This window comes from Narcine bancroftii, chromosome 1 (genome assembly GCF_036971445.1).
Source record: "Narcine bancroftii isolate sNarBan1 chromosome 1, sNarBan1.hap1, whole genome shotgun sequence".
In the NCBI taxonomy this organism is placed as follows: Eukaryota; Metazoa; Chordata; class Chondrichthyes; order Torpediniformes; family Narcinidae; genus Narcine; species Narcine bancroftii.
Window position 1 is genome coordinate 316387518 of NC_091469.1, and position 12144 is coordinate 316399661.

Genomic DNA, 12144 nt, shown 5'->3' on the forward strand with positions numbered 1-12144 from the left:
CACAACCACAACAAAAGCCAAGATCTGATATACTACAAGAGAAAAGGTACTGGAGAAAACAATGGAAAAAGTAAGAGAGGGCAACAAACCACTGGAGTACAAAGGGCAAAAAATCTTCATTTATCCAGATATAAGTTTTGAACTCCTGAAGAAGAGAAAGGAGTTCAATACAGCAAAGGCGATTTTATGGAAGAAAGGGAATAAATTTATACTAAAGCATCCAGCGGTATTGAAAATATTTATTCCAGGACAGCAAAACAGACTATTCTCGGATCCAGAGGAAGCACGAAAATTTGCAGAACAATTACAAAATAGACTGAGAAATGAAGACGTGTAACGAGAGTACAAAAGACTGCGAACTAAAAAGACACATAAGTTTTGAACTCCTGAAGAAGAGGAAGGAGTTCAATACATCGAAAACGATCTTATGGAAAAAAACTATTCTCGGATCCAGAGGAAGCAAGGAAATTTGCAGAACAACTACAAAACAAACAGAGAGATGAAGACATGTAATAAGAGTAAAAATGACCAAGATTTATATGTATGTGGGTAAAGAGGTATATGTGTGTATATGTATAATGTGCATACATGAATGTATCCGTATTTAGAGGAAAATATAGATAGTATAGACAAGAATTAATAAGGGAAGGAAATAGAATAGAGGGAATAAGGAGAGAATTAAAAGAGTGACCTTTGTTACATATGAAAAGTGAAATCTTTTCTGGGGGGGGCTGGGTGGAGAGGAGTTACGGTCACTGCAAAATCAGCTGACGCTTGCGAGTGAATTCGCAAATCCAAATGGAGAGGGGAGATGTGGCTGTCCGACACGGGATAAAGGACAACTCAGGAGGGGAAGGGGGGAAATCGGGGCTAAAGAAGTTTTAAATAGGAGAATAAGGAAAATGTTTGATGTTTTAGGAATGTTGTCTTATAAAGGGTTCAAAACAAGAAAACTGAAATGGATAAGAAGGAAAGGTAATGATCGAGAAACGGAAAGGGAAGATAAACAAAGTATAAAATGGCTACGTTGAACTATATGACTTTAAATATTAATGGAATACATAACCAAATTAAAAGGAAGAAACTGCTAAATTTACTGAAAAAAGAAAAAATTGATATAGCATTTGTGCAAGAAACACATTTAACTGAATTGGAGCACAAGAAATTAAAGAGAGATTGGGTAGGACACGTAACAGCAGCATCGTATAATTCAAAAGCAAGAGGAGTAGCTATATTAATTAGTAAAAACGTGCCAATTAAAATAGAAGAGGAAATAATAGATCCAGCAGGGAGATATGTAATGATAAAATGTCAGATATATTCGGACTTTTGGAATTTACTCAATGTATATTCACCTAACGAAGAAGATCAAAAGTTTATGCAAGATATCTTTTTGAAGATAGCAGATACGCAAGGGAACATATTAATAGGAGAGGATTTCAACCTGAATTTGGATTCAAATATGGACAAAACTGGGAAAAAAATGAACAGAAAGAACAAAGTAACCAAATTTATAATTAAATCGATGGAAGAAATGCAACTTTTGGATATATGGAGGAAACAACACCCAAAGGAAAAGGAGTATTCATATTACTCGGGTAGACATAAAACATACTCAAGAATAGACCTATTTTTGTTATCAGCTCGTATGCAAGATAGAGTAAAAAAAACAGAATATAAAGCTAGAATACTATCGGACCATTCACCCTTAATATTGACAGTAAAGTTAGAGGCCATCCCTCCAAGAATGTATAGATGGAGATTAAACCCCATGTTACTTAAAAGGCAGGATTTTAGAGAATTTATTGAAAAACAAATTAAAATGTATTTCGAAATAAATACGAAATCAGTGAAAGATAAGTTTATACTATGGGATGCAATGAAAACATTCATTAGAGGGCAAATAATAAGTTATGTAACCAAGATGAAGAAGGACTATAATCAGGAAACAGAGCAGTTGGAAAGGGAAATAGCAAATATAGAAAAAGAATTAGCAATGAAGGAAGATACAACTAAAAGAAGAGAATTGGCGGATAAAAAAATAAAATATGAAACACTACAAACATATAAGGTGGAGAAGAATATAATGAAGACAAAACAGAAATATTATGAACTAGGTGAAAAAACACACAAAATCCTAGCATGGCAGCTTAAGACAGAACAAGCTAAGAAAATGGTATTGGCATCAAGGAAAAAAGACAAACAAATTACATATAATCCAAAAGAAATTAAGGAAAACTTTAGAGAATTCTATGAACAATTATACCGAACTGAAAACGAAGGGAAAGAAGGGAAAATAGATTAATATCTAACTAAAATTGAACTACCAAAACTACAAATAGAGGAACAAAATAAATTAACAGAACCATTTGGAATAGTAGAAATACAAGAGATAATTAAAAAATTACCAAATAGTAAGACACCAGGAGAGGATGGATTCCCAATAGAATTTTATAAAACATTTAAAGACTTATTAATTCCGCCCCTCCTGGAAGTAATCAACCAGATTGATAAAACACAAAGCTTACCGGATTCAAGTAAAACAGCAATAATTACAGTAATACTAAAGCAAGGGAAAGATCCACTCACACCAGCGTCATATAGACCAATATCTTTACTTAACACAGATTATAAGATAATAGCTAAACTATTAGCAAACAGATTAGCAGATGTACCGAAAATGGTAAATCTAGACCAAACTGGATTTATCAAAAAAAAAGACGCACAACAGACAATATTTGTAAATTTATTAACTTAATTCATGCAGTAGAAGGGAATAAAGCACCAACAGAAGCAGTTGCTTTAGACGCAGAGAAGGCCTTTGACAGAGTAGAATGGAATTATTTGTTCAAAGTATTGCAAAAATTCAGTTTACCGGAGAAGTATATTAATTGGATTAAAGCATTATATAAGGGACCATTAGCGAAAGTGACAGTAAATGGACATGTATCAAAGCAATTTAACTTAAGCAGGTCAACACAGCAGGGATGCCCACTATCACCCTTATTGTTTGCGTTAGCTATAGAACCACTAGCAGAATTGATAAGAACAGAAAATAATATAAAAGGGATAAAAATAAAAGACAAGGAATATAAAATCAGTTTAATTGCGGATGGTGTTATAGTATACTTAACAGAACCAGAACTATCAATAAAAGAATTATATAAGAAATTGAAGGAATATGGAGAAGTGTCGGGTTACAAGAGCAACGTAAATAAAAGTGAAGCAATGCCTATGAATAATGCGGATTTCTCAAAATTTAAGAAGGAATCACCATTTAGATGGCAAATGCAAGCAATAAGATACCTAGGTGTACAAATAAACAAAAATCTCGGCCAACTATATAAACTCAATTATTATCCACTAATGAAAAAATTACAGGACGATTTAGAGCATTGGAAAGATTTACCACTAACACTAATAGGAAGGATAAACTGTATTAAAATGAACATTTTTCCAAGGATATTATACCTATTTCAGGCATTGCCAATACAACTGACAGAGAAATTCTTCAAGGAGTTAAAGAAAATAATAAGGAATTTTTTATGGAAAGGGGGGAAACCGAGGATAGCACTAGATAAATTAACAGAATGGTATAAACAAGGAGGCTTACAACTGCCAAACTTAAAAAATTATTACAGAGCCGCACAATTAAGATACCTATCAGATTTTTATCAAACAAGGGAAAAGCCAGATTGGACTAGGTTAGAATTAGATAAAATAGGGGAAAAGATACCTGAACACATATTATATAAATGGGATGAAAAATTGGTACAACATAGAAGTTCTCCAGTATTACATCATCTACTCAATATTTGGAAGAAGATTCATGTAGAAAGAAATAAAACAAATTATCAATTGCCAAAACTAATATTGACGCAAAACAAGTTACTCCCTTTTACAATAGATAACCTTTCCTTTAGAGACTGGGAGAAAAAAGGGATTAAAAGAATAGAAAATTGTTTTTCAGGAAATAGATTCTTATCTTTTGAACAAATGAAAGATAAATATAATATAACTCAAGATACAGCGCTGGCATATTACCAGTTGAGATCCTACTTGAAGGATAAATTAGGAAGCAGTTTGAGTTTGCCAGAGGGAAGTAACTTTGAATATGTGATTACAGATACAATGATAATCAAAAGATTTATAACAAATATGTATATTAAACTGCAAGAAAAGGAGAATGAGGAAACAAATGTTAAAACTAAACAAAAATGGGAACAAGATTTAAATATAAAGATAAAAAAGGAAACATGGGAGAAGTTATGCTCTGGAACGATGAGAAATACAATAAATACGAGGTTACGTATGATACAATATAACTAGATACACAGGCTATACATTACACCTCAAAAGTTAAATAAATGGGACCCAACAGTATCTGATAGATGTTTTCGATGTAAAAAAGAAATGGGAACAACAATTCATGCAATCTGGACATGTGAGAAAGTAGAAAAATTTTGGGAAGATCTAAATCAGATATTAAATAAAATTACAGAAAACAATATACCAAAGAATCCAGAGATCTTCCTCCTAAGTAACATAAAAAACAAAGAATTTGGAATTGATTTGGAGGATGCACAAAAAAGATTTGTTAAGATAGCTCTAGCTGTAGCAAAAAAATGTATTATGTCAACCTGGAAATTGGAAGATAATTTGAAAATACAACAATGGTATATAGAAATGAATAAATGTATTCCATTAGAAAAAATAACATAGTTTAAGAAATAATATTGAAATATTTGAACAAATATGGGAGCCTTACATTAAACACAATAGCGAAAACCTACCGGGGACAATCACTACCTGAGTTAACGGAAGGAAAAGGAAATGAAAAGAATGGACTTAGTGGAATTTCTGGTGTATTTTTATTGAATGACAACATTGTCTGACTGGTTTAATGTATCCTAGATTTTATACCTTAAATGGACGGGAGGGGGGAGGTAGGGAGGGTGGGATGGGAGGAGGGAAGGGGGGGGGGAGAAAATGGCACTGTATATGTGTGAAAAGGAAAAAGTGTGTATCATGGTTAATGCGATTTATGGTGTGAAAAATAAAAAATTTAAAAAAAAAATACGAAACCCAAAAAATGCTGAGGAACTCGCAGGTCTCACGGCGTCCACTGGAGGTAAAGATACATAACGAATGTTTTGGGCCGGGGCCCTTCTTCAAGGTACAAGTGTCAAAGTGTCAAAGTTACATGCACAAAACACAGACACAATTTAAAAAAAGCCATTTGAAAAATAGTTTGTATAATTTATAACTGTAGATTGCTAGAAGCAAACAACCATCTGAACAAATATTCTAATGAAGAAAAATGGGCCACCTCCCATTTATTTTGTAGATTTCATGTCTTTCATGACACAATTTCATTTCAAAACACAATCTCTTTGGTCAAGTAGAAGCCACAGCAGCCGATTTCTATCCACAAACAGCAGTGCGGCACTGACCAAATAATCTGGATTTCCTGATAAATATTGGCTGTTACAGAAAACAGCCCTGTAATTCTTTGAAATAATGACATGGGACTTTTCCTTCTGAGAGAGCAGATGGGGCCTCCGTTTAATAGGTTTTCTGAACGAGTGCACTTGCTCATGTGCACAAAATGCTCATTGTCTTTCATTCCGTTTTGGTACCTGGTGATTTTTGAAAGGACAACAAAATCAATTTTCTACAGATACATCTGCAAACAGCAGTGTACCTTGGCAGTCCAACTGAAACAGTTCCATGGTTATTTACTATATTGATTGGAAATGCAACCAGAGGTCTTTCTCCCTCATCACACTCCCCATGACAGCTGCTGCAAGATTTAAATAATATGATTGAATAAATGAAGTCATTTCATCATGGCAGAACTAGAGATAAAGATGTAGGGGATTAACAAGAATTAGGTGGGCTCAGCCAAGGTAAGGGCCTAAAAGAAACCAAGGCGAGACTGGAATTTTATCCATAATTATGGAGGTTTCCTTTTCATGGCTTGGCTTTGTGAAAAAAGATTTAGGAAGGAGGCTGTCCACGTCCGCTGCAGGCTCGCTGGTCAACGTGGGACAGACATAGCCGGCTGCGAGGGACATTCTCTTCTGGGGTTGGTGCTGCTGTGTCACGGTTCTTCTTCCTGACAGCCAGCCCTGCACATGTTCTCAAAGGAGGAGACAGACAAGTGAATGGTGTGTGGCCAGGCCGCGCGATCGGAGGCTTGAGCAGATCCCTGGCGATTGTCAATGTGGCAGGGATTTGAAGCTCTTCTTCAATGCCCCTCTGTCACAGCACAACCTTGGGCAGGCGACGATCCTCCATCCTAGAGACAAGCCCAGCCCAGCGTTGCTGTGTTGTTGTGAATTATCGATGGCTGCTGTAGTCTATTTACAAATGCCACCTGGCTGGTTTATCTAACACATTTCTGCAGGCCACCAGACATCAGAAAGTAGGGATGGAATTCAACCTCATAAACCAACAACTTCTCGGCCTCAATTTAAACAATATGATTTTACCCAAATTAATGATTTGGCAAATTAGAGAAAAACACATTTGAAGGATACACAAGTAGAATTTGCGTCACGAGGGTGTTGCCCTGATTTGAAGTCACAAATTTCACAATAAAGACAGATTTCAAAAAATTGTCTGTAATTTTAAATTCTGAACCACTGACAGAAAAAAAGCAAACGTTTAAAAGCACACCGATGCTATTTGTTGTTGCTGCCATTACCATGTGAATTAAGGCCGACTGTACAATTAAACAGGTTAATGTTTAAACATCAATGCATCACCTTTAGCATTTAAATTGAAAACTCCCCAGACTATAGGAAATTCACCCTATTTCATCAAACATAAAACGTTAGTTATCTGGAAGAAATGTCGTATGCACAGTAGACACTCCAGAAAACACTGCCAACTGTGTTGTAACAATTTATAACAACGAATTCCCCTAAGGACCTGCACTATATTTCAGGTCCATTCACAATGACCTTTCCTTTTCTCACTCTCACCTCCTGTGGAAATAAGCCGTTGGTAGTTGCTGGACCGTTAATCAATCGATACCACATTAGGGACCAAAGCAACAGAAGTGGGACACGGTGGCAAGAGATTCTCCCTATTAAGAGAGAGAAATCATCTCTAGTACCGAAGCAAATGAACAAATCAGCGAGCTGCAGGCGACAACTACATGGGGTTACCAGTCAACCAAACCAAACATGAAGAGGGGATCCTGTGTCTGAAACAACGCTCTCTAGTCATGCCCAAGGCTCCGGGCTACTCCGTCAACGTTATTCTGAATGAACAAACTTTTTCTTCACCGTTTTCCCATTAGATTCCAGAATAGCCCCCCCCCCCCCCCCCCCCTATAAAACCAAGGGAGCCCGCGTCTCTGCTCGCCCAGCGCCTCCTTACCGTATCTGTTGGGTTCCCGCAGATACTCCAGTATGGGCACCGAGGTCTCCTCCTGCCCGCCGCCCCGCGCCCCGTGCATTTCATGCCCTTCTGCCTGGCTGCCGACAGCGGTTACCAAAAACCTCTGGAACATGATGGGCCCGCGGCGTGGGAGCGCACCCCTTCCACCGGCCCTGTCCGAGCCCCTGACGCGAGGACAAAGGGGCAAGAGAGGCCACTGATCCAGAGCAGACGTCGTGGCGGCTCTCGCGCCCACGGGCAGCCCGGTCTCGGCGCTAAACGCGGGCAGCCCGGTCTCGGCGCTAAACGCGGGCAGCCCGGTCTCGGCGCTAAACGCGGGCAGCCCGGTCTCATCGCACGGGCCGTCCCCGCTTTTAAAGCACCGGGCACTTGTGACCGACGTGCAAACCTTTTGTGTCAAGCATCAGAAGGGGGTGTCTTCTCCGCGAGCGACACTCGGCGAGTCTGTTGGCCTCAGATAAAATGTGACCTTTAGGCAGAAGTTCACTCTGAGCACATTCGGAGTCCAGCGGACCCAGCAGCAATAGATATGCACTAATACAAAGGGTTACTTAAACCAAAGTTGCTTTTAATTATCTTTGAACATGAAAACAGGATCCAACTTTAACTTACCTCTATTGACTCACTTAACCTACTTAATCCCCCTCTAATTCTAAACGCAGGTGTGTGTGATGTGTGTGTAAGTTCAGAAAAGTTTTTTGGCTCAGTCCAATCTCACTGGTTGCAGGCAATTCTTGTACTGTACGCAGAAGTTAACATTAATAAAATTGTGGTGCCCATAGAACAGAAGCAAACACACAAAACATAAAGTCTGTTCTACAGGCTTTATTTGCTGTTGCAAGCTCTGAGACTGGTCTCATCTTGTTTATATCTCGGAGGGTGATTGGCAGCCGACCGGGTGTTGCCCTGTCCTCCCGTGTTCTTCTGCAGGTACAGAGGTCACCCCCTGCAGTAGGCTAGTGGTGTCCCACTACAAAAGTTCACCAGGCTTTGGTGCTTAACAGGTAAATGGTTACCACTTAGGAGGGTTCTTGTTGGTTCTCAGAGAGAGAGAGAGTTTTCTCATTCCAGGGCAGCCACTCCAGTGTCTTGCTGACAAAACTTGCCCCCTTTCAGGGTTCTCCAGATGATAACCTCTTTCTTCCATGTCACCACAGAGTTCCTTTCTGTTTCTCCTATTCCAAGGAAAACACCGGACAGCCAGTCCTCTCCTTTGACCAGGCCGTCTTCCAAAGCTTGCAAGCTTGTCCCTCTGGAACCAAAGTCTGTGTCTCTCCTCTCTCTCTCACTCCCTCCCATTCTGACAGCCAAGCTGTTCTGCCTCTGCCTGCAAAGATCACATGCTCTTCCAGACAGAAAAGTGTTTCTCAGACAAAGCTGCTGCTGTATGTTACTACATTGTTGCCTTTTGCAAATAACAGTCCATCCTGAGTCTGTGAGCCCTCTGCAAAACTCTAGAAAAAATTCTGTGTTTTAAAGTGTTTGTGCGTGATCAGCTCGAACAAACCTTTCCCAATTTATCTCCCAAACAGCTCTATATACTCTGTCACAACAGCCAAATGGTGAGACCGCAGAAATTCTCTGCCAACCCTCTCTTGGGCTTGAAGTCGACTGCAGTAGCTTGAAGAGTGAGAGAAAAAAAATTTTACATGTATTTTCGTGTTCTATTAAAACTAGAAATAATGAAACCCATCATTTAACCATTGGTGTAGTCTTAAGTTCCCGCTTAGTTGTTAAAATAGTGGGAGAAATGGAGCAAAATATTACAGGACAGATCATGAAACTTTCTGCAATATGTTCAGCCGCTTGCATTCCAGTTAGCTTTTGGTTTAATTGTCCTTTATACTGCAAATAATTTGTATCTGAGTCCATTTAATGTCATTTCCCTCCCCCATAATAAATCACTTTCTTCTTTTTCTTCTTTGGCTTGGCTTCACGGACGAAGATTTATGGAGGGGTAATGTCCACATCAGCTGCAGGCTCGTTTGTGGCTGACAAGTCCGATGCGGGACAGGCAGACACGGTTGCAGCGGTTGCAAGGGAAAATTGGTTGGTTGGGGTTGGGTGTTGGGTTTTTCCTCCTTTGTCTTTTGTCAGTGAGGTAGGCTCTGTGGTCTTCTTCAAAGGAGGTTGCTGCCTGCCGAACTGTGAGGCGCCAAGATGCACAGTTTGAGGCGATATCAACCCACTGGCGGTGGTCAATGTGGCAGGCACCAAGAGATTTCTTTAGGCAGTCCTTGTACCTCTTCTTTGGTGCATCTCTGTCTCGGTGGGCAGTGGAGAGCTCGCCATATAACACGATCTTGGGAAGGCGATGGTCCTCCATTCTGGAGACGTGACCCACCCAGCGCAGTTGGATCTTCAGCAGCGTGGATTCGATGCTGTCGGCCTCTGCCATCTCGAGTACTTCAATGTTGGAGATGAAGTCGCTCCAATGAATGTTGAGGATGGAGCGGAGACAACGCTGGTGGAAGCGTTCTAGGAGCTGTAGGTGATGCCAGGAGAGGACCCATGATTCGGAGCCGAACAGGAGTGTGGGTATGAGAACGGCTCTGTATACGCTAATCTTTGTGTGGTTTTTCAGTTGGTTGTTTTTCCAGACTCTTTTGTGTAGTCTTCCATAGGCGCTATTTGCCTTGGCGAGTCTGTTGTCTATCTCGTTTATCCACAAACAAAATGGATGGCTACAGGGCTACCCATAGCAGGAAGATAATTTGGTGCCAGACATGGTCATTCCCCTTACAAAGGTGTTCCAAGCACAAGACAAAGGGAATTGAGCCACCTCCAGATTGGCCTGCAGCACCTCCATCTTCCGCCATTCAGAGGGGTGGATGTGAGGGGGGTACTCTGAGTCTGCAAGCCTTGCCGTTCACCTCAGAATCCTCCAACTCAAGAGTCCACACTGTGGTGCAGGATGAGACACGCTCACATTTCTCCTTCCAAACGGTTCACAGAGGGAGCTCTGTGATACGCAGCCTTAAGGAAGAGGACGGCACGGTCACATCCAGAAGATCGGCAGGTCCTTTTATACCAGCCTGCATGACATTAAGGCCACAGACAGAGGGACCTCCCAAAACTTCCTCTCCTTTATCATGGAGGTCTTAGATGACAGCAAGTGGGACCAGCCAATTACCCTGGGACAGCTGTCAGACTCTATACATTCCTATGGATCAAGTAAGACTCCTGGTTGTGAGGACCTGCAGGTTGAGTTGTACACAGCTCTGTGGACTGGGTGGGCCTGGACCTGCTAGAACTACAAAATGCAATACTCCTGGCAGGAAGCATGTCAGACTCCATGAGAAAAAGCATCATCACCCTCATCTTCAAACAGAAGGGGAAGAAGGAGGGCATCAAGAGTTGGAGACCTATTTAATTGTAAAATGTAGACCACAAGATCCTGTCCAAGGCTATTGCCAATCAAGTCAAGTCTTCTTTAGGACAGGTGATCCACCCAGACCAGACCTGCATGGTTCCAGGCAGGAAGATCTCTGACTGCCTCGTGCTGCTCAGGGCTCACAAACAAGCACCAGGACTTGGCCTGGCTGGCGATGAGAGGAGTCCTCCCAGTCAGATCCTTCTTGTACAACCCGAACATCACCATCCATGCATGTTGGCCTCAGGATGGCCTTGGTGGAGTGGGGACAGCCGCCCACCTCTTTGCAGAATGCAAATTCACAAAGTGTGTGTGACCAGAATGCAGGGTGCTTTATCACGGTTCATCCCCAGCAGCAGCAAGACAGAAGACTCTGTCATCTTCAGACTTTTCCTAGGAACACATTCTGAGTCAACGTCCAGACTTGCTGGAAGCCCATTAACACGGTGAAAGACAGTCTTTGGATTTTCAGCACGTGGTGATGTCGGTCAGGGAATGCTGCTGACTGGCGCATTCCAGGCTTCAGGAGGACCTGCTGAAGGAGGCTCTGTGACAAGGTGCCGCCAACATGAGGGCGCTACAGGGAAGGACCACAGTAGAGAGTCCTCCATTACCGGGCACTGGGGATGACACTGAGGGGAAGCCCCTCAAACAATGGAGGAGGGAGACAACAAGGTGCCACAGAGCTGGTAATGGAGAATTAACAGAAGAATGTAAAATGTATAATGAAGAGAATGTATCCGAATGACTGACACTATGAAGGTAAAAAGTCTTGAACAGTTTTCTTGTATTGTAAATAATTTATTGTGAATAAAGTCTATTTTTAGAAAAGTATGGTTATTTCCATTATATTGGACAATGAAGATTTTTCTTCCTGGATACTTTTGGGTGAACAATATTTTATGGGGTTTGAACTGCTGATTATGAAAATCATCTTAAAAATTTCCCTTCATGTACTAATTTTTAGATATAACCTACTTTTGTGATTTCCTGCATATTTGAAGTCTTTCTTCAACCATACAAAACCACAAAGTGAATTTGTCAATGAAAATTCATTTTCTGCTTTTGGACTTCTTCCCCACTGGTCCTGGCACCGTCAGTGATGGATACAGTGAAAGGTTTCACCAGGACATTGGAAAAGTGGTATGAGGGCACCTGGCATCCATCAGCGCTGGCCAACTATTGTTGGACACTGACATGAGAGGCAGCAGCTGCTGAGCACAAACGAAAATTCAGCGGCAAAACATTTTTTGGTTAGTTGAACTAATGCAACATGTCAGGATCATTATGAGATTAAACCAGCTAAATTCAATCAAAGTTAATTTAATGTTTCTCCCATTTCCTACATGAAACAGTAAATT

General features: G+C 40.6%; 1 protein-coding gene across 7 annotated transcripts in view; it reads right to left on the reverse strand.

Moving 5' to 3' along the window:
* The window catches only part of LOC138747238 (solute carrier family 12 member 7-like), a 252551-nt gene extending 244698 nt beyond the window's left edge, over positions 1-7853 (reverse strand). For 6 of the 7 annotated variants that reach the window (XM_069906337.1, XM_069906295.1, XM_069906327.1 and 3 more), the window contains exon 1: positions 7390-7785. In XM_069906337.1, the coding sequence (XP_069762438.1) occupies positions 7390-7522 (133 nt within the window). In that variant the 5' untranslated portion in view covers positions 7523-7785. The other variant, XM_069906322.1, reaches the window with a different exon arrangement.
* Between the last annotated feature and the right edge of the window lie 4291 nt (positions 7854-12144).